Source organism: Bubalus kerabau, chromosome 7 (assembly GCF_029407905.1).
Source record: "Bubalus kerabau isolate K-KA32 ecotype Philippines breed swamp buffalo chromosome 7, PCC_UOA_SB_1v2, whole genome shotgun sequence".
In the NCBI taxonomy this organism is placed as follows: domain Eukaryota; kingdom Metazoa; phylum Chordata; class Mammalia; order Artiodactyla; family Bovidae; genus Bubalus; species Bubalus kerabau.
The window spans coordinates 33,786,289-33,809,967 of NC_073630.1; the positions used below are offsets into that span (position 1 = coordinate 33,786,289).

General features: G+C 38.6%; 1 protein-coding gene across 19 annotated transcripts in view; it reads left to right on the forward strand.

Moving 5' to 3' along the window:
* ANK2 (ankyrin 2) overlaps positions 1 to 23,679 on the forward strand; it is a 285,421-nt gene that overhangs the window by 17,588 nt on the left and 244,154 nt on the right. For 12 of the 19 annotated variants that reach the window (XM_055587992.1, XM_055588012.1, XM_055587997.1 and 9 more), the window contains exon 1: positions 15,661 to 16,052. The exons of 3 other annotated variants lie outside the window; for them this stretch is intronic. In XM_055587992.1, the coding sequence (XP_055443967.1) occupies positions 15,918 to 16,052 (135 nt within the window). In that variant the 5' untranslated portion in view covers positions 15,661 to 15,917. Of the gene's footprint in view, positions 1 to 15,654; positions 16,053 to 23,679 lie in introns of those variants that run through there. 4 more of the 19 variants (XM_055588000.1, XM_055587996.1, XM_055588002.1 and 1 more) reach the window with 2 other exon arrangements.

Here is a 23,679-nt window from a genome sequence, read left to right on the forward strand (position 1 = left end):
ATATTGAAGTTACAGCGTTGTCGTCCTATTGTAGTATGTACTTCAAGTGTACTTAAGGGAACGATCATTTTAGTAAGATTTAACAAAAGAATGGATCCCCTTCATAAGTATGTGAAATTAAAAACGAATTTTGTAAGTTAAAAAGTATCAACATTTAAAGTATAGAATCATTTCACAGCACTACTTTCTATCTTGCAACTCTGGCTTGAGGCCTGATGACACGGTCTCAGTGAGACAGCCCATGAGATGGATGGGAACGTTTGGGGTCTGGCTTTAGACCCATGGAGTTGCAAAGTCTGGGCCCAGACAGGCATGCCAGGCTTTGCTGTTGTTTAGTCACTAAGTCATGTCTGACTCTTATGACCCCAGGGACTGTAGCCCTCCAGACTCCTGTGTCCATGGGATTTCCCAGGCAAGGATACTGAAGTGGGTTTCCGTTTCCTTCTCTGGGGATGTCCCTAGCCCAGGGATTGAACACGGGCCTCCTGCATTGACAGGCATATTCTTTATCACTGAGCCATCTGGGAGGCCCATGCCAGATGTGGTGTCACATAGTTACCTCATCCGCAATGCAGAAAGCAGCAAACACGGGGGTTTTATTGGGCAGGGGGAATATAGCAATGGGGAATTTCAGCTGCTTGGCAATCAAGCAAACTTCTCTTCTTGGGCAGGATGATAGGACTCCGTGTTATAGATTATGGGACAAAGCTTTGGTTTTGGAAAGGAAAGTGTCGTAAGTGTACCTTGGAAGCTATACCACCTACAACCTTCTTTGTGACAACCCTCCAGCCATAGACAGGCACACAGACTAGATTTAGAAGGAAGGGTTACTCCTTTTCAGTGACAACATGGAGAGAAAAACGGAGAGGAAAATGAAGTTATATTTTGGGGATGACATCATTACTGGGTGTCCTTAGACGCAGGTGAAGGTTCAAGGACTTGCTTCCAAATGGCTGGTAAATGAGACAGGGAATGAGACAGGGGAACAGGAGAAACTTTTCCTGAAAATGACTTCATTGTGAGCTACCACTAGGTGGAAACCTGAGAAAGTTTGACCCATTTGCTTTGAAATTATGGATGAATGGAGGCAGCAAATGGGATCTAGAGAGAAATAAGACCATATAGTTTCTGTAGTTTTTTAAAAAAAACAATTATTCATTATAGTATTTGATTCCCACAATGAAGTATATTTTCAGCCTCATTTTTCAGGTGCATAAATGAGGTTTAGAAAGATTAATTTATCTTCCCCCAAATCTTAGAGCAAATACATCCCAGATATCCAATTCCAGAGCTCATGCCTTTTCTCTAAACCATCCTGGTGTGTACTATGACACAATATCTAATTTTTCTGTACTTTTAAATTATATTGTGTGTGTGCTCAGATGCTCAGTCATGTCTGACTCTTTGCAACCCCGTGGACTGTAGCCCACCAGGCTCCTCTATCCATGGGATTCTCCAGGCAAGAATACTGGAGTGGGTTGCCATTTCCTCCTCCAGGGCATCTTCCCAACCCAGGGATCAAACCTGCTTATGTTACATCTCTGCATTGGCAGGTCGATTCTTTACCACTAGTACCATCAAATTGTAGAACAGATGAATAAGTACAAGTGCAATTCAAACAAAGAAAAATAAAGATGAGGAAAATTTATCATAGCTAACATTTCCTGAACAATGCAATGTGCCAGGCACTATGTTAAATATTTATATAGCAACTATTTCAACTCTCACAACACCATGAAATAGAAATGATTATAACCCCCTTTTGTCAAATGGAAAAATGAGGTTTAAGGAAGAAGAAAGAGAAAGCTCTTGACAACTTGTATGTGCACTTCTACTTATAATGCTGGAGAGAAAAGTAGCTGTGATGTAGGATATATAACACCAAGACACATAAAAATATTTCTGACATTTCCAGGAACAAAGCAAGCAGGATAGAGCAGCCTCTTAAGAGTCATGATGTGGTTTACACTATATCAAGTTCTTCAATAGTAAGGTTATAGAAAGAAGGACAGAGTGATTAAAATTATTAAGTGCTCAAGTATGACTTGCATTCCTAACAATCAAAATAACTTCAAAGCAGATGTCTAAGGCCTAGATGTCTCTACGAGGAATATGTTGTAAGAGTGGAAGACAGATGAGGTAGGTCTCATAGAGCTGCGAGTATCAAATAGCTGATTAGCTTGAAGTCAGTTTATCAAACTGTGGATGCAGGTGGTTCTAAATTTTCTTGAAAGTTAGTTTTTTCACTGGACCGTAGAGAGAACCCAAGGACAAAAATACAAAACAAACTGGAAAAGGAAGATGAAGATCACTGAGGCATTGTTGACTTTGGACACAAAAAGGTATATAGCACGTAAAGGTCTTCGGGTGCCCTTTTGGCTTTGCTGAGCAGCGAGGACCAGGGTCTGTATGTTATCTTTGTAACACAGAGAGATCGATCGTGCTGTACCTTAGTGTGTGCTAATAATAAACTGAACTATTTTGGGTTCCAGAGCAAAGAGAAGCAAACTTTTAAGAAATGATTTTTAACATTTGATCCCCAAAGCAGCTAAAATCAAATGTTATTAAAATAGAAAGAACACATTACAGCAAAATTGACATTTTAAAATGTCAGTGGTTAATGAAAGCTACATTCACACTTATTGATGTCATAAAATGCTTCTTAGTCAAATAAAACATTACCTATGTATTTATTAAAATTTGACAAAAATCTGATTAGAATCTTGCAATATAATCCTATGAGTTATTAAAATATGAAGTTAGGAATAAATGTTATTGCCATAGGCATTTAGAAATTGTAAATTGTAATTTCAAGCTTTAGAATTATCATAAAAAAGAAGACAAGACTTTGAATTTTTATGGTGCTCCTTTCTTCAGGACACATATTTACTGCAATTAGCATATATCAGATTCACTGGCAGCTAATAGTGGCAAATATTGGAGAGTTCCACTTGAGAACTTTAACTGATTATTTTTTGTGAACTAAAGTTGAAAATGCAAATCTTTTCTATGAGTACTTACTGTAGACGGATCACTGTGGGGTGTTTTCACACTTATGGATTTACTGTGTTATTGGTTGTTGTCTGCAAATGTTAGTGTTTTTCACTGAAGGGTAGATATGTTAGAAGTAAGAGTACATGTGAAGAAATAAAAACTGGCGAGAGGAGATGGAAGTGGGTTTCATAGATTGGAGGCAATGTCAGAGGAGGTCCTGACTGTATAGAGGTGATGGCCATGAAGAGGATTAGATGTGACAGTAGAGGCAGGGATTTATTGATAATCTATCATCATCAATATAAAAGAGCCAATAATGAAAGAGCACAGAGCAGCACCCCAGGTGGAAAGAATGGAATGAAAATAGGTTTCTACCACAAGTAACACATTAGAGACCCAGAGTGGCCAAATTACAGAGTAGTGTGTGTGTGTGTGTAAACCTTCATTGTAAGAGTAATCTATTTGGGCCTCTAGAGAACAGTCATTGCATTTTTCTGGCATTAGCAGTGATTACTCTCCATAGGTTTTAGGCATGGATGAACTATCTATGATAAAAATCAATGGTTTTTCTCTTAATAAACCATATTCTGGTTTGTGGCTACTTTTGTGGTCATTTGTATTTTTGTTCTTTTCACTCCTGCTCATATGCAAATGATTACCAATAGGTTCAGTGCCTAGACTATTTCATGACAAAAATTAAACATCTGAAAAAACAATCATATGAGAACTGACAGAATAATAATATGAACAAAACCAAGGATAACTGGTAATTGAATAGTTTGCTGTGGATTGCCATTCTCAGAGATTTATTGAAGGATTTCTGTATGTACATCAGAAATATTACACATTTGCCTCTTTTTATACAAATGATATATTTGGACTTGGCTTATACTGCTGAATAAATATTAATGAGATAAATGAAATGTTTTTAAAAACCAATTTTATTTTAGATGTGTTAAGGAAGATTTTAATTTTTTTATATATTCAATAATCAATTACAAGTGGCTGCTATATCAGAGGCATTATCAGAAGCACTGGAGACAAACAGAAAAATAAATATATAATGAACTCATACTCTTGTGAAGGAGACAGGCATGCAAAAAGAGGATTACAGTTCCATGTAGCCATCACTGTGATGGTTCTATGTTTGCAATAGGCCCTTAATCCTGTTGGCCAGGCAGGGTTTCCAAGAAAAGTCTTGCAAATATAGAGGGAGGGAGGGAGGGAGGGGATCCAGATGGAATACTAGTTGTTTATAAAACTCTGGAAGAAATTACAAGAGAAAAAGCTAAGGTGAAGGGAGGAGGGGACCAGATCCTACAGGACTCTGCAGACCACATTAAAGATTCTCCCTTTTATCACGAAAATTATGAGACGTGTCCTGAACAGGTTTAAGCTTTGGAAAGATCACTCTAGCTATGGTGTAGAGAAAGGATTGGAATAGAGCAAGGCTAGAAGTAGGAAACTGTTTAGGAAGTGGTTATAGTAAAGCAGCCAGGAAGTGATAAATTCCTGACGTAACACAGTAGCAAGTGAAATGAAGTCGCTCAGTCCTGTCCGACTCTTTTCTACCCCATGGACTGTAGCCTACCAGGCTCCTCTGTCCCTGGGATTTTCCAGGCAAGAGTACTAGAGTGGGTTGCCATTTCCTTCTCCAGGGGATCTTCCCAACCCAGGGATCGAACCTGGGTCTCCCACATTGTAGACAGACACTTTACCGTCTGAGCCACACAGTAGCAAAGGGGTGTACAAAAGTAGCCTCTTCAGGCCTGCTGCTGCTAAGTCGCTTCAGTCGTGTCCTACTCTGTGCGACCCCATAGACGGCAGCCCACCAGGCTCCCCTGTCCCTGGGATTCTCCAGGCAAGAACACTGGAGTGGGTTGCCATTTCCTTCTCCAATGCATGAAAGTGAAAAGTGAAAGGGAAATCGATCAGTCCTGTCCGACTCTTTTCGACCCCATGGACTGTAGCCTACCAGGCTCCTCTGTCCATGGGATTTTCCAGGCAAGAGGACTGGAGTGGGTTGCCATTGCCTTCTCCATCTTCAGGCCTGGGTGTATGGAAAAGGGAACGTTAAGTACATCAGCAGTTTCCAGCTGGAGCAACAAGGTGTGCTAGGGTGCTGCTCAGTGAGCTGGAGAAGACAGGGACGGGAGTGGGTTTGGGGGAAACAGTGGCTAAGAGGAGAGACTTTTAATGACCTGGGAAAGCCCTGAGCGTGTTTAAATGCTAACTTTTAAGATCTATTAGAAAGGAGAACCTTTTTTAAAAGATTTTTAAAATAACCTCTCTTAAAAATACTCAAGATTTCGAAACAGATCTGTTTTCATATCATATTTACGTTCCCTCTTTCCTTCCTTCCCTTCTTTCTTATCTTCTGCAGAGAAGATATCATTTGCTGAGCTTGTAGCATGATTTATAGGTTACAACTCTAAAGATTAAAGACATACAAGTATTAGCATAAAAGTCTGTTTCCCGTAGCTCATTATTATACAGGTGAGAATAAATTTCAACATGGCAGCTAGCAGCACTCTGTCCAGTATTCATTCTTTATCAACATGTGGCCAATAACATTGTAGCTCAGAGGACATAAGACCACACTGGTACTATGAAGACTTGAGTTTTCAGTATTAATTTTATGATATTTTAATTTTCATGATTTTTGATCGGCTATAAAATTATTCTGCCTTCAAAAGATGTAGGACATTATTAAAACTTAAAAATCTTTTTACTTTTCAGGGAGACTAACATTTAATCAGGATATATATTTATTTAAAAAATTTATTGGAGTACAGTTGATTTACAATGTTGTGTTACTTTCTGCTGTACAGCAAAGTGAATCAGTTACACATATACCCACTCCAGTGTTCTTGCCTGGAGAATCCCAAGGACTGGGGAGCCTGGTGGACTGACGTCTATGGGGTTGCACAGAGTCAGACACTACTGAAGTGACTTAGCAGTAGCAGCATACATGTGTTCACTGTTTTTAGGTTCTTTTCCCCTATAGATCATTATAGAGTGCTGGTAGAGTTCCCTTTGCCATGCAGCAGGTTCTTTTAGTTATCTATTTTATATGTAGTAGTGTGTATATGTGCTTCCCTGGTGGCTTGGACAGTAAAGGATTTGCCTGCAGTGAGGGGAGACCTGGGATCGATCCCTGGATTGGGAATATCCCCTGCAGGAGGAAATAGCAACCAACTCTGGTATTTTTGCCTGGAGAATCCCATGGACAGTGGAGCCTGACAGGCTACAGTCCATAGGGTCACAAAGAGTTGAACCCGACTGAGCAACTTTCACATTGACATGTGTATATATCAATCCCAATTTCCCAATTTATTCCTCCCCCCATTGGTTGCCATAAGATTGTTTTCTACACCTGACCACAATATTCTAGTATAAATAATATATGTTTGTACTTGTTGTTTGTACTTTAAGGTGCATAGAATACATTTGTTCTCTAGAGAGCTTAAAATAGATTCTAAATTATCATTTGGACAATGAAATTCAGATGCTTTCTGGTGCACTAATTTATCACAGCCTTTGAAATAAATTCAATTTAGTCTATCATCTTATAGTTGTAGTTCATTTAATTCTTGATTAAATGCACACTCAACAAGTACTTTTAAAAGAAAACTGCTGCTAAGTCACTTCAGTCGTATCCGACTCTGTGTGACCCCACAGAGCCTGGGCAGCCCACCAGGCTCCCCCATTCCTGGGATTCTCCAGGCAAGAACCCTGGAGTGGGTTGCCATTTCCTTATCCAATGCATGAAAGTGAAAAATGAAAGTGAAGTCACTCAGTCATGTCCGACTCTTCGTGACCCCATGGACTGCCGCCTACCAGGCTCCTCCGTCCATGGGATTTTCCAGGCAAGAGTACTGGAGTGGGGTGCCTAGTGATACCATATTTTACAGCCAAACTTGGATGAAACTAGTTGTTTCAGTGTTTTAATATATTACAAGAATATCAGCTACCATACTCATAATAATTCAGTTTAATTTGTAATTTTGATAAATACTCATATCTGCTCCAATTTGGTTAGATATTTAGTTTGAAGTTGAATTTGTTCTTGACTGATCAATACTTGGATATAGCCTGACAGTCTGTTACAAATGGTGTGTATGTGTGTGTATACATCTGCCCTTATTTTGTTTGGAAAATATTATTTTAAAATATTTGAGACCAACAAATTAAAATATCTGAGTATATGATTGCATTGAACTGGACTGTTTTACAGCTGAACACCTTTTTGCAGTAATGACAAATCGATTAAAACATTTAAACCATCATATTGGATGGCATAACCTCCAAAGTTGATGAAAAGTTGCAATTTCTCTGGACTCTCCAACGTGAATGTACAAACTGAGAGTATAAATGCATGTAGCTTAATGCCTATGAACCGTCAAAGGAAAACATTGTCTAGATTCTGAGTGAAGTGAGAATTGAGAAGTATGGAAAGGATAAGTAAATTTTTATTTTTTTGTTTCAGTCATGGATAATTAATTTGAGCTTCCTAGTGGGATTTCCCATGGATGGAGGAGCCTGGTGGGCTGCAGTCCATGGGGTCACTAGGAGTTGGACACGACTGAGCGACTTCACTTTCACTTTTCACTTTCATGCATTGGAGAAGAAATGGCAACCCGCTCCAGTGTTCTTGCCTGGAGAATCCCAGGGACGGGGGAGCCTGGTGAGCTGCCGTCTATGGGGTCGCACAGAGTTGGACACGACTGAAGCGACTTAGCAGCAGCAGTGGGATTTCCTATATGCTTAATAGTAGAACATTATTTGAAGAGATTGATTATAAATTCTTACTAGTAGAGCTCTCCTGTTTACCTTGTCCTAAGGTTCAAGTCCTTTGTGTAATCACTGTGGTGGTCAGAGACCTCTTTGATAGGTAGGTCTAGAGAACCGTGGCAAACAGTGGACAGAGCAGAGCTGGTCAGCTTTCTCCGCAGCCTTGGAGAACGTTGTTCCTTTGAACACTAGACTGTCCCCATTAACTGATCCACAGTGGTGCTCCACACCATTCATTGATTTTTACATCACCTTAACAGAGTCCTTTCCAGATTCCCTTTGTCAGCTGTCTTTCTAGTTTACAGGTGGAAATTTACAAGCAGTGTTAGTAAACTAGAGCCAGATTGTAGTAGAGCCCTCTGCCTGCTTTTCTATTTTTGTCACTTGACCCTCTCTATAAACAATGCTTGTCGGGAACCCCTGCTTTAGTTGTTAACCTCTTTCTGAGTATTATGTTCGCACATAGTTTTCTTCAGAAAAAGTAGGAGTGCACAATGGCTAAATTGTTTTATTCATGTTGTGTTTCAAAATCCAGTTTAATATGACAGGGCACAGAGCTGGTCAAATGGCCCTTTAGACTGAGTTTGCACACCCTACACTTCTTGCCTCATGGTCTCTTTAATGTCAGTCAAAGACATTTATTGAATGCCCACTTTGTGGTGGGCATTGTGTGGAGTAGCCTTTAGAAAACTTCTCAAGTTGTTAGCACTGTTTATTAAAGAATGTCCTCCTTTATGTACTAGAAGTGAAAAGCCAGCAGTCTGGAATGAAAATAATCACTGGCAGGAATGTAAAATTAAATTGGTTAATTGATGTTTGTGGGCATATAAATAGCTTGGCAATATTCATCTTGATTAATTTATGTACAGCATAAACAGTAAAACGCCTTTGCACTGACCTCAGTTAGAAAAGTTATGCCACATGTTACTACAGGGAATCTAGTGTAGATCTATAAATTATGCAATGGTTTTTCTGATCGATCAATTATATAACAGTTCTGACTGGTGAAAATCATTATATATTTAACTTCTAGTCAAAGAAATGACATTGAATATATCCAGACAAGGGAGAAAATAACATGCTGCCTCGGTTGTTGCACAGTGTTCCAGTTTTATTTCCACAGGTCAGTGGTTCCAAAGTTAGAAGAACCTGTCCTTGGTTCTGTGTGGTTGGGCATGGAGAATTTTGCACACAATTGGAGTAACAAAATACTACTTTAATCAGAAAAATACATTTGGCCATAACAATTAGTCTTGAATTGGGGGAAAAAAGCAGAAAGACAGAGATAGTTTGTAATCTAAGCAGATTTCTAAATTCAGCAGAAGTAAAATAAATCTTACATATTAAGTAGCCTTCAAAATACAATCAAAGTGTTAACTAAATATCATGTTAGAACAGTATACTTTGTACTTGATAGTTCAGATTAAGAGAGATTCTACCTTCAGTTTTTCATCTGTGTAATAGATACTCCTGAAAAACCCTTACTACTTGGAAGAGAGGGAAAAATTAATTTCCATGATTCTGAGTGAAATTTTCTTTCTGATTTGCCACTTTTAAGAATTTTGGCAAAATATTTTTCTTTCAGCATTTTCAATATGATAGCACTTGCCCTTTAAGAACAAATGAATCAAAATATTTGAGGGAAAATGAAACCCCTCCTAGCATTTGCAGTTGATTTTCAAAAACGTGTCCTACAGAGTCCTATAAAGCTATCCCACCACACCCATATTGGTGAATGAGACCATTCCAAGTGAAAGTTCTATTGCAAATTGTGAAATATAGAATACTGGCAGGGTGCAGTTTCCAAAATGTTTGAAAGTTTTCAGTGGGGCTCATATTCAGAAAGGGTGGGGCAAAAGCAAAAGAGTCTACATCCTAGATCCCAACAAAGAGTTGGCCATATCTCACACTATATGGAGAAGGAAATGGCAACCCACTCCAGTGTCCTTGCCTGGAGAATCCCAGGGATGGGGGAGCCTGGTGGGCTGCCGTCTATGGGGTCACACAGAGTCGGACACGACTGAAGCGACTTAGCAGCAACTTAGCACACTATGGTCCTTTCTTCTGTATTAGTCTCCCAGGGAAATGCTATGCGTCATAGTCAGCTCCTAGGCAGGGGCCCGTGATGCAAGATGCTGAGTAGTTCTTATTCTTTTAGTTTGTTTGTTTTTAACGCTAATGAACTGAATAGATGTCACCTTCACTCATCACCTTGTATTAGATGTATGTTCAAATGTTAACTTGTTTCATAGAAGTGAAGAGCTTCAGAGCTGGAAGGAATCTAGCAATCATTCAGTTTAACCCCCTTATTTTAGAAAAGAGAAAATGAAAGCCCTGATTTGATATTGGTTACACACATCTGCACAGGTATATTAGTGGTAAAACCAAAATGTAGGATTAGTTACTGCTAGCTATGAGGTCTTTTCATGCCTCTGTAGCTGTGATCTAACTCTATAGGTTAACTTGTAGAACCTTGACAGGTATTTCTTCTCCAAGGTGTTAGTTTTCTGCTGATTCTGTAATCATTGCTTCTTACTTAGGGGGTGAAATGTAAAACTACAGGGGGGGTTTCAGATTTGCCACCATAGGGACTGCAGGAGCTACTTTCAGAAGATTAGAGCTGAGAAGATTGCCTTTGTTCTCAGTCCTGAATCACTTCTCTCTTGATGGATTTGAAACACAGCAATATAGGTGAAATAATAACAGTAAAAGTGCCTGGGAATTAATGAAGATATTGCAAATATGTCACATCACAGGTGTCTTTAATTTCACTTTCTACATCATATACCAAGTTCAAGTATCCTGCTCCAAGTGTGGCCAAACATGCAAATATTTGCTTTCTGAGTAATTTGCCCTAATGACTTTGGAACATTTTTGAGAAACAGTGGTGACATTGTTCTCCCCTAGCAGAAAACATACTCCTTGTTGTATCCACAGAGATCCTAGCACTCTGTGGGCATACTGTCAGGATATGGGTGCTGCACAGTATGCACTCACTTGCCTTCTAGATGACACCATGTTAGGTATATACATTGTCATATCACCCAAGACTTTGGAACAGACTTGTCTGGCAGTCACTCTTACTTAAGTACTAGGTGTGAAACTGGAAATGTCTTAACTTCTGAAGTAATGCCTTTTTCTGTGGACCCTTCCCATTGTTTTGTTTTGATCAGACTGAAAGCATGAGACCACTGGCAAAGTTTGGAGTGTGAAAGCTGTTTGTTGGAAGTTCTGTTTTAGTAGCTGTTGTATCTTCCAAGTCAATACTTTGAACCTAAAAGCCAGAAAATAGACAGTGTCAGCAGTTATAGGAGCACCAGTCTTGTGTACTTTTCCTTTGCCCATTTTTGTTCAGTCATTGAACTTCGGCAATGGGATTTTAGTACCTCTATGGGACATATTTTGGGCTGCTCAAATGATAGCAGCATGGATATTATAGTCAACAAACATGACATTTCTCTTCTAGGAAAAGAATGAGAAGATGTCCCTGGAATAAAAATGTAAGAAAAGGGTTGAAGATTGATTGCCTAGTCATTTAGAAAAAGTATCTTCTAAGAGTTGTTAACAGCTTCTTTGTTGGAATTTTGTTTCTTTTGTTACAAAACACTACAAATTCTTTTCTAGGAAGATTCACCCAAACAATGTTAATATTTTTTTCAAAGACTAAAAAGGGTGTTTATTGCAGATCTGGAAATAAAATTAAAGATTTGTCATGTTTAAAATGTTTATAATGATTAAATCTGTCACTGTTAATGTGGGAAAGGAGTTTAGGTCAGTGTAGTCCAGTTAAATATTGATGTTACAAATTGTGCTCCTATCTGTGGCTACCTTTTATTCATTTACTTAACAAACATTTAGTACTCTTGTGTGGGTTTTACCTCTGAGAAGGTCAGTGAGAAAGATGAAGAATATTATATAAAAAGACAAGAGCCAATGGTAGTCTCAACTTTATTCAAGATAGAACAAACAGAAAAAGAGACTAACAGATGTAATTAAGACTTTCAGGAGGAAGTGAATTTTAAGAGTTTTGCAGAAGAACTTGTACTGGCAGAGGAATGGCAAGGCATGCTTGGCTGAAAGAGAAACAAGATCTAAGGCTCCATGGTGGTAGAATGGGTAATGTATTAACATGGCAGAAGCATGCCAGGAAAGACTTCATGCTGGTAAAGCACTGGAAAAGTATTTTATCAAGCACCTAAGAACATCTTTTCCAATCTGGAGTAGTTAATTTTTTCTTTTTTTCCAACATGGTTTAGTACTGATTTTCAGATCTCAGCTCACTGAAGGCTCAAGGAAGCTAGAGAGAATTTTTAGGATTTTCTTCCAGTTATTAAGTTGTATAATTCTATATCCATAAAATTGAATATTAAATTTCTTGTTTAAAAAAAGTCAACTAACTGATTCTAAAGGTGGGGATAAATGGCTGGTGAAACCTTGATTTATATTTTGAATAAAATAGTTCATATATATCCAGGAAGAAGCAGCCATTGTAAGAGTTTGTAATGCATTGTAAGGCTTTTAAGTACCTTCTAGAAAAGAGAGGGAAATTTCAAACATATCCTTTTGATAGAATTTGCTTACCTTATTCCTACAGAACATGGTTCAAGTACATGGAACATTTGATGAAAAACTACCATACTATGAAATAGTTTATTTAAGGATAATTCGGGCAACATGGAAGGCTGTTGCTTGATATATCTCAGTTACCAATCCAATCGTGTAACTGATATTGAAGCTCCATCTTTTTTAATATCTTCATCCAAACCTTTAACATTTAAAGTATTTACATTATGTTCTTCTTTAACATGAATGAAGAAATGACCACCCCTCCATCCTAATATTGTTGGTTCAGTCAATTAAAGAAAAAAGTGTATGTATACACATACACATATATACTGTGCTGTGTTTAGTCACTCAGTCGTGTCCACTTGTTGCGACCCCAGGGACCACAGTCCGCCAGGTTCCTCTGTTCATGGGGATTCTCCAGGGAAGAATACTGGAGTGGGTTGCCATGCCCTCCTCCAGGGGATTTTCCCAGCCCAGGTATCAAAGCAGGGTCTCCTGCATTGCAGGCGGATTCTTTACCAGCTGAGCTACCAGGGAAGCCCATGTATATGTATACTTAAAGCTGATTTGATCCCTGGGTTGGGAAGATCCCTTGGAGGAGGAAATGGTAACCCACTCCAGTATTTTTGCCTGGAGACTCCCACGGACAGAGGAGCCTAGTGGGCTACAGCCCATGGGGTTGCAAATAGGCCGATACAACTGAGCATGCATGCAACACAAGTAAATAGCTGATTCACATCGTTGTTCAGCAGAAACTAAGACAGCATTGTAAAGCAATTATCCTCCAATTAAAAAAAAAAGAAAGAAATCAAATGTTAAAACAAAACAAAAACAAAAACTAGGACTGGTAAAAGAAAAGCAGTGTGAGGCTCTTACAAAAGTCAACAATACAAAAGTGTCATTCTCAGATTTAAGTTCATAGAGTTTTGGGCAGCAATATAGAGTGATAGACTATTTCAGGAATGCCATTTTTAATGGAAAAAAATGGCAAAGCATGTTTAGTTTTTTTAAAAAAATGACAAATTGAAAGGTGAGCTCTGTTTATCAAGTGTAATGTGTTTAATTCATAAGTATCTTCTACTTCCTGTTTTCCCCAAGTGATTATTTTCAATTCAGTTGAAAACATTTAAGCATTTACTATTTAATATGTAACATATGGATGGATGATACAAAAATCAAAACTGGACCCTACAGGTGAATAGCTTAAAAACCTATTTGGAAGAGAAAATATGCATACACAAAACAAATAACAATTGAGGAAGGATCAGATCAGATCAGATCAGTCGCTCAGTCGTGTCCGACTCTTTGCGACCCCATGAATCGCAGCACGCCAGGCCTCCCTGTCCAGCACCAACTCCCGGAGTTCACCCAGACTCACGTCCATCGAGTCAGTGATGCCATCCAGCCATCTCATCCTCTGTCGTCCCCTTCTCCTCCTGCCCCCAATCCCTCCCAGCATCAGGGTCTTTTCCAATGAGTCAACTCTTCGCATGAGGTGGCCAAAGTACTGGAGTTTCAGCTTTAGCATCATTCCTTCCAAAGAAATCCCAGGGCTGATCTCCTTCAGAATGGACTGGTTGGATCTCCTTGCAGTCCAAGGGACTCTCAAGAGTCTTCTCCAACACCACAGTTCAAAAGTATCAGTTCTTCGGTGCTCAGCCTTCTTCACAGTCCAACTCTCACATCCATACATGACCACTGGAAAAACCATAGCCTTGACTAGACAGACCTTTGTTGGCAAAGTAATGTCTCTGCTTTTGAATATGCTATCTAGGTTGGTCATAGCTTTCCTTCCAAGGACTAAGCGTCTTTTAATTTCATGGCTGCAGTCACCATCTGTAGTGATTTTGGAGCCCAGAAAAATAAAGTCTGACACTGTTTCCACTGTTTCCCCATCTATTTCCCATGAAGTGATGGGACCAGATGCCATGATCTTCGTTTTCTGAATGTTGAGCTTTAAGCCAACTTTTTCACTCTCCACTTTCACTTTCATCAAGAGGCTTTTGAGTTCTTCTTCACTTTCTGCCATAAGGGTGGTGTCATCTGCATATCTGAGGTTATTGATATTTCTCCCGGGGATCTTGATTCCAGCTTGTGTTTCTTCCAGTCCAGCGTTTCTCATGATGTACTCTGCATAGAAGTTAAATAAACAGGGTGACAATATACAGCCTTGATGAACTACTAAAATAACTAAATATGTAAATTTTAGAGGAAATTCTATGGGGGGAATAAAGTTCAACCCATAATATGTGTTAGTCGCTCAGTCGTATCCGACTCTTTGCAACCCCATGGACTGAGCCTGCCAGGCTCCTCTGTCTATGGGACTCTCCAGCAAGAATACTGGAGTGGGTTGACATTTCCTTCTCCATCAACCCATAATAGTCTATAACAATGTCTTGATTTTTTTTTTAATCATAACTGGCTTTAAAAACCTATGGTTTATTTCCTGTGCTCATCTCAGTAGAGAACAATTTCTTTCAAAATCTGTAATATGGTTTCAAAGATAGTACGTATTGTGTTGAAAAGCATTCTTGAATATCTATTATAAAGCTGAGTGAAACATTTTCAAAACAGTACAAATTAAAACAAATTATGTAAAAAGTGTTATTTACTCAGTCTGACTCTGCGACCCCGTGGACTGTAGCCCCCCATGCTCCTCTGTCCATGGAATTCTCCAGGCAAGAATACAGAAGTGGGTTGCCATTCCCTGCTACAGGGGATCTTCCCAACCCAGGGATCCAGCCCTGGTCTCCTGCATTGCAGGCAGATTCTTTACTTTCTGAACGGCCAGGGAAACCCAAAATGAATTATAAATGAAGCAAAATGTTTGTTCTTCCTGAAATGCTGGTAAATAATGAAAAACTGCGGATAACTTATAAAATTTCAAACATCCATATTGGTGTAAAATGAGCCATTTTGATCGATGTTTTTCCAGTGGACTTTAAATGCTGCAAGCATGGTTAATTGTCTTTTGTAAATGATTATGAAAAAGAATCTGTTTAAGCCAAGGGGCCGCTTCTTGGTTTATGCAATTACAAAAGTAATTTTTACCTGTTATGTTGGTGAAGTGAGGTTAGCAGCTTTGGTGTTCTGTGTGAGTAGAAAGACTGAGGGGGAAAAATCAAAGGCATTCATTGAGTAATGCAGGAATTCTATGTAGAGACATTTTACACAGCAGGAACTTAAGTCCATGTGTAAAGCAGGCTGCTCGCATGGTGAAAAATAAAACAACACCGCCCCCTCCCCTGCCCCGCCTTGGCCTCGCCCCCCCTCACTCCATTGACATGCATAGCTGGCCTGGTAGGTGTAAAAATAGACTGGCAGCGCCTGAATTGGAAATGGTCACCGAAGGCAGCCTGCAGTTGCTGGGGTTTTGAGTTCTCTCTGACACCAGCAAGCCAGCCAGCAGATGGGGAGAACTGGTGAGGGGCGTGTAGGGGAGTTGAGCAGAGGAGCCAAGGATCGCCTGGATGAGTCGTCCACGTTAGTGTCCCCCTGGGAGCCCTGGACAGAGCATAGAGGGCAAGGACGGGCCTACTGACAGCAGGAAGACTGGAACTGAGATGGGGAACGCAGCTCTCTGCCCGGCTTGCCATGCGGATAAGAGCGTAAGAGCGCAGGGACACTTGCAGGAATTGGACAGAACCCCAGACTACTATGGCTGTAACGGCGAGGACACCAAAGAACTTGGGCCGCGGGTAAGTTCTAAGCTACAGACCGGAGGAGAGGAGGATGGTGGCATAAGAATCAACATTGGACCTCATTGGTTAAACCTCTGAACTTCCTGGAAGGAAGCTGACAGAATAAAACCAATGTGATCAAACCAGCTGACTGCCTCTGGTTCTGTGGCCTGCTGCTGTTTCCTCTTCGTGGTCTGCAAGGTTCATGTTTGACTTTAGCGATGAACTGACATTTGGGAGTATACAAGGATGCCATCTCTTTAATTTAAAATTTGCAAAACTGAATATATATTTTATTATGGAGTGACTCGCAGCAGTATTGCACAGATTCACTTACATTCAACCGGTTAATTTATTTTGCCTGTTTATATACTGATAGTTGATTTTTCATTAGGATCACAGATTATTTTTGAAAAGCACATGCTAACTTCAAATCTCAGTTTCAGCCTATAAAGGCATTTTTTCTTCTAGTATTTAATTGACCTCAGTGGAAAGCCCTTTAACTACTGTTCTGATTATGATAATAATATTTTGCTCAGAGTCCTAGAGAAGTTGAGCCATCACTTATTTAAGTTGACTTACATGCTGTAATAATTCAGTCGTGGTAGGTTCCCTAAACTGGTTACAAAGGCTTATTGTGAATTTTCTTGGTGGGGGAGAGGGCCAGAAATCGTTCTGAAATATTTTGATTTTCATTTTTGCTGGAGGATAAAGTGTATCTTTGATCTGTCAGATGCAGGAATTTGACCTGCATTGCAAGGCTTTTATTTCAGAGTGAAACCATGAAACTAAGATAAGGAGGATTTCCGAATCAGAGAAGCATACTTTGTATTAATACTTTGAAGTGTTTGCCTGATATTTCCAGGAGTGAGGACTTTGAGGGAGACTCCCTATTCTCTTTGGCTTTTACTCTGACCTGGATAATTTCATAATAGTGTAGCATTGAAATTCTGTCAGCCCACAGTGAAACGGAAAGAGAAACTAAGAATTTATCAATAAAAATAACGTGCAGGGCCAGCATTTGCAGCTCGCAGTAGAAAGGAAGTCTGTCAGGACTGTAGTGCAAAGGAAGATGGTGCTTCTGGAATTAGAAAGACGCCACCCCAGGCAAGAGATGAAGCAAAAAGGTGGGGAGGGAGGTGGTCCCCTGCGGAGAGAAGGTACCTGCCTTTAAAATTGCCTTAAAAATAGCTTGGGTTTGTGACCCGGCGCTGTCGCAGGTTATGGTTTAAGGTTTAAATTTCCCACATCCACCAGGAGTGTCATTCAGAATTTCTGAGTAGCCACTTGGAGTGCAGTTATTGCCTGAAGGGGCTAGAAAGGGTGAACTTTTGGGTAACTGTTCAGTAGCCTCTACAAGCTTGCTTTGTTGCATTATATATTTTATTTTCTAAGCAGTGACTACCTTGTTCAAAAAATAGCTTCTAGGGATTTTTTTCCATTAATTTATCATTTAGGCCATTCTTTAAAATATTAACTAATACTTCCTTCAAGTTACACAACTCTATTCCGTGTTTTCACCTCTTAAAAACCAATAAGGAAAATGTAAAGCATGAAAGTAAATTAAAAGTACTTTAAAAGTCCAATATAAAAGCCTATTTTTAAAATGTAGAGAAAAGACAGTATTCTGATGCACTGATAGTTTCTTTTAGGTAAAGAAGAGCAAGTGTTAGAGTTAATGAGTTAAGAAGAACAAGAAGAGTTAGTGTGATTTTGAGATTCAAGGGCTAAAATAAATTCATTTAAAACTTCTGAGTTCAGAAAATGATTTAAAAAAGCTTTTTAAGAAGAAATAATCAATAGCAACCTCATTCCCTTGTTAAAAATCCTCATATCTCTTTTAATATAGATATTAGCCCTAAAAAACTTTGAGTTGATTTAAAAAAAAATAATTACAATCTAATTTCCATGAATTAAATAATATACTTGTAGTCTGCTGATAGTTAAATAAACTCTTCTGTCAAAGATTTTACAGGCAGGAGCATATAATGATTGCTGTGATATGGAAAAAATGACAGAAGTGAAATGCACCTGTTGTCTACCTTATGCAGTGATATTCTGCTCAGGATGTTATCACTTTAATCATGGGCAAAAAAGATTAATTCTTAATACCAATAATAGCAAGCAAAATATGTGGTTCTCTCTAGCTTAAGTTCCCCAAATTTAAGTAATCTACCATCTTTCTTTGCTTTTAAATGGGTACTATAAGACTGAAGTCACTCACTCCTTAGACCATCTAGATAACTACATATCTTAATTAGTCTCTTATTCTATCATTCAGGCTTATCACAGGAGATTCAAGTCTTATTATCTTATATTTTTATAATATTCTTTTTTTTTTTAATGGGAAAAACAGAAACAGAGGTCCTTAGCACTTCTTTTTCTTCTGAAAATTAACTTATACATGTTTTATAGAGTTTGTTGTGTTTGGGGACCAAAAATTTCAAATAAATAAATCTCCCAACTTTATTCATAATCAGAACTAAACTCATGGGGAAAATATAAATTTAAGATTCTAAAATTGCTGGGCTTTATGTAAATTAATACTTCATCCTTTTCCTTAAGTTTTTTTTTATTTAGAATTTTGGATATTCTGACATTTGTTTGTATAGGTAAGTGTAGTAATGAGGAATAAATATGTTACTAGGAATTGTGTTGGAAGTAAGCAAGCAAAAAGAATTTCTTCTTGTGTGTGTATATTTGAAATTTCACTTATAGACTTATCCATTTAAAAAATTTTTTAACTGGAAGAAAATTGCTTTACAGTGTTATGTTGTTCATTTTTTATAAGATAAAAAAATCAGATAATTTCCAAGTTTGTTACATAGTTAAGCCCAGAAGTTATACCAAAAAAGTAGAAAATGAAACTAAATATTGTGGCAATATAATAATTTCCTAAGCTTTAAATCAACTTTAAAAGATTAGAGCAAAACAGATGAACAGTTCATACACCACAGCATTTAAAAATACTACAGCTGGATAAAAATAGGTTATTTTATGACAGGTACAAATTAATACTTAAATTGCAGAGCCAAATTCAACAAATCCCTCTGTAAAGGGCCAGAGAGTGGATTTTATAGGCGTTGTGGGCATGTGGTCTCTGTTGCTGCTTCTCAACTGTGTTAGGTTGTAGAGAAAAAGCAGTCGTAGACAGGAGACAAATAGCTGGCTGTATTAAAACAATTACTAAATTTTAAAATAAAATTTTGGATTGCTGGTTTTTTCAGCCACTAAAATATTAATTTTAGTTACTTTTTGCATTTTGTAATACTATCCTTTAAAAAATAATAAAATATCATTCTATTTGTAAACAAAGAATATAGTGATATTCAGTCTCAGAAGAATGCTTTGAGACTGGTAGACATTCCTGGGTATGCTGTAAACTTTTTCTAAATATTTGGAATGCAATCTGGAAATACATTTCAAGCTAGTTACAGTGTCTCTCTTCATTTTGCTAGTGCAGTTAGGACTCTGGTAGCAAGGAGGTATTTGCAATGCATGGAGAAAAAGAGCTAGGCAAACCTTCTGGGCAGACTCCTACCCCCAACTACACTGGACTCCAACCCCTCTATTGTGAGTATTCCCAAGCCTACCCCTCCCTTAATGCAAGCTTTAAGGGCGCCAGAGAACTCTACCCTTAGAGACCTTATTCCAAATCCACTGAGAAAAAAATGTCTGGAGAGGTAAGACTCCTGAGCATATGTTAGGGTTTTCCTCTGAAATGTGATTGTCTCTTACATTAGTCCTTAAAGGACTCCACAATCTGCTATTATCACATTCAGCTTGACAGTTCCAGAAAGAGGAAGCATGTGGGGCAGGAGAGAGTCAAGAACAAAATTCAAATTCTTATTCAGAGTAAGTTCTAGTAATAGTTCTAAATGTTTCTGTTGATCGCAGAAGGGAAAACGGCATCATTTCTCAGATACCTTTTCCTTTACGCAGATGACTAGTATGTTCTAGGTTCACTTATTAAAGAAGAAGTTCTAAGAGATGCCTTACAGAATTTGTCCTGGATCCTTAGGGGAGCTCTATCAGGGACATAAGTTTGCAAAGCCATGCAGGGGCTGAGCCGGCTTCCAGAGAGACAGCTTCCCATGCTTTGGTAAAGTGCAGTCTAGAGCAGCATCAGGAATGTATCTTTATTTCTTGTTCTTGGCTTGTGTTTTTGTCATGGCATCACTTATAGATTTGCATTTTGGTCTGTGTGTTCTGTATATTTTTCTTGCATTAAGATCATGTACTTTTCATTGTAGTTTCTTTACTATTAATTTATCTTGTCCCAAGAGCAAAACCATAAATGTGATGCTTCATTGCAAATGTTACTTAGATTATCTGTCTTGATTTTTGAATTATGATATCCTTGTTCTATCAGGTTTTTTCCAGAGATTTTTATTTTCTTGTTTCATTTATTTATTTCCCCAGTTGTAGCAAAGAATTTTATCTTCTTTATTTCAGGCTTTTTGTTACTGTATAAATTTTCTGTGACTTTAGTCCGTGATCAATGAACTCTGGTGTTATTGTGAAAACAATTCAGTACTTCTGTGCTGAATCAAAAGGTAGTAAGTCAGTCAGAAAATATTTATTGAGCTAGGTATTGATCTGAATGCTGGCAATATGTTGATGAGACAGAGTAAGGGGAGACAGACTTTAACCATGCTTAGGGAGGTTGGGGGAGCATGCTGCCCGGATGTAGGAGTGTGTTGGGTTAATTCAAGGGGCAGAAAGACAGGCTGGCTGCAGCATTGTGAACAGAGGGGCTGGCAACAAGGTCTGAGAGGCGGACACAAGCCTACCTTGGCAGACGTTTAGCTTTCTTTCTAATTGTAGTGGGTCTTGGTAAAGGACTTTGGATTTCATTCAAAGTACAGTGGGAAATCTCTGAAAGGTTTTAGGGAAATAGTAGAACCTCTTTTATGCTTCAAAAGATCTCTCTGTCCCTGCCTCCCACTCTTACTCCCTCCCTATGTCTCTGTCTCTGCCTCTCTCTTTGTCTGTCTTTGCTTGGTGGAGAATGGGTTGTACATTCTATCAAGGGAGGAAGAAGGGGGGCCAATTTAAGCTGCCCAGAAACCCCTGAGGTGAGCAATGTTGTCGTTTAGTTGCTAAGTCATGCCCAACTCTTTTGCAAGCCCATAGACTGTAGCCTGCCAGGCGAATGATGATATAGGATTAAATTAGGGTGGTATCAGTGGTAATGCGAAGTGATCAGTTTCTCAGAGTATTTTTTGTTTTTATCAAAGGTTGTATTGGCTTATAAAAGAAAGACAAGGAGTTATTGGTTTAAGCAACTGGGTACCAGATGGTGCTGTTTACTAAGATGGAGTGGCATGTGTAAGAATGTGAATGAATGTGGTGTGTAGGTGAGAGAAAGAGATAATTCCTTATCCACGAAGTACACAGAATGTCAGGAGAGTTAAACTTTTCAAGTTTGAGTTCTAAGAAGACAGAAATAAGAGACTTTGATATTATGAACATTACCTTCTGAAGTCTTTTTATAACTGCTATGAGAAAGGTTCTTCATATAGTTTTGCTATTAACCCTAAAAAGATCTGCAAGAATAATGAAAATCTTTCTGGTAAAGCATTTTTAAACGTATAAAATGATACAGAGCATGGTTATGTAATTTTTGGTTGCTTTATTAAAGGTAAATATTGAAAGAAGAAAGATATGGCTTCTGTCCTCTAGGAATTTTCCATCTAGTTTTAGAAGCAGGACTTATTCTCATGAAATCAGTGAACTCTTAAATCAGTGAACCCTCAGTAGGAGAGTCGGTGGCAGTGTGGGTGGTGAAATGAGTACCTAAAAGATGCCAAGGAAGGAGAGGAGCAGCACAGACCACAGTGTCTGGGGGATGGCCAGAGACAGGGTTGAGATTCAGCCAGTGTGGAGCAGAACAGCTGCACCAGCTGTTTACAGTTTGAAACATTTCCATGCAGACTAACTAAATAGCTGCTTCTGTGAGCTCACCAAGCTGTTCCTTCTATAATGCCTACCTGGAGCCCACCCCCAGTACTCTTCAGCTTACTTCCAGCCCTAACATGAGCAAACAAAGGATTAATGTGTGGACCAGCTAGGGGCCTTCAGGACCACTTTCCTCCGGTGCTACAGCCAGCATCCATTGTGATTGTTTGATGTGTGAACTGTACCAGTTGTTAAGTATTCTGAATATCCAGTCTGTTAATGGATACGTTGTAGCCTGTAGTAGATCTTTTCATTTTTAAATGTTTTTACTGCAGTATAGTTGGTATATAATATTATATAAGTTTCACGTGTACAGCATAGTGATTCACAATTTTTAAAGGTTATACTCCATTTATAAGTGTTATAAGATATTGGCTGTATTCCCTATAGTATTGTATACTATACAATATATCCTTGCAGCTTATTTATTTTATATAGTTTGTACCTCCTAAACCCCTAGCCCTAACTTGCCTCCCCATGCCCCGCAACTGGTGTTGACCAGTTTGTTCTCTACATCTGTGAGTCTATTTCTTTTTTGTTATATTCACTAGTTTGTTTTATTTTTTAGATCCACATGTAAGTGATATCATATATTACCTGCCTTTCTCATTTCACTTAGCATATTACCCTTTAAGTCCATCCATGTTGTTGCAAATGGCAAGTTTTCATTCTTTTTTATGACTGGGTAGTACTCCATTGCACACATTGTATAGATATGCTAGCCTGCAGTAGATCTTGGAAGCAGAGTGCAATCTTGGTTCCTGTTGGGAAGAAGGCACATTTCCTAAGCATTTTTTGAACATCTATTAAGTGCCAGGCACTGGGCCTACCAAGATGAATAAGACTTTCAAGCTTGACTTGAAGGAGTGTGATCCAGGGATGGACAAAGCAGGAGTCCCAGTACTGTGTCACAGTGTGGTGAGAAGGCACAGGGTGTATGGAATGCCTTAGAATGGCAACTGAGTCTCAGAGGGTTACGGAAAAGTCAAATGTTGAAGCGTTATGAGCAGATCACAAACTCCATCTTGGAGTCAGTTGTATATTAGAATGATAGAGAAGCAGTGTATGAGTGCCTCTGGAGGTAACACCTCATTTTTATTGGACATATGTGGAATTTGTGAAATGTGGTTAGTATTCATGACATCAGGCTATCAAGAGCTTCATAAGCCAAGCTTCAGAATTTGGCCTCTGTTCTACTGAAAGACCCCTGACAAAGGTTTTTTTAGGAGAACCAGTTGGATTGTGGTTTGCATTATCAGAAGCTTCACTCTGTTCTCAGTGCCTAAAAAGCACCGAGCACCTAACAGATGCTCAATAAATGTTTTAGGAAAATATGAATATCTAAGAAGTCACCCAGGGTGGCAAATCTGGTTGTGGGCATTTTGTAGTTACAGGTGACAAGCCCCTAGATGAAACCAGAGGCTGTGAAGATTGAAAAAGTGATAAAGATACAAAAAGCATTTCTAAAAATATTTAAAGAACATGGAAAAACTAAGAATTGAAACTAAGAAGTTTTAATTATAACCTGCTCAAAAAAAAAATGTATTCTACTTCAAGTGCACACACATTACTGCTGTGAAATATTAATTGTATAAAGCATATTTACTATAATAATTTCTTGAACTATTATGCATTCTCCATATAAAATTATACAAAAATGGAATAGATGCCTTCAGTGAAAGAT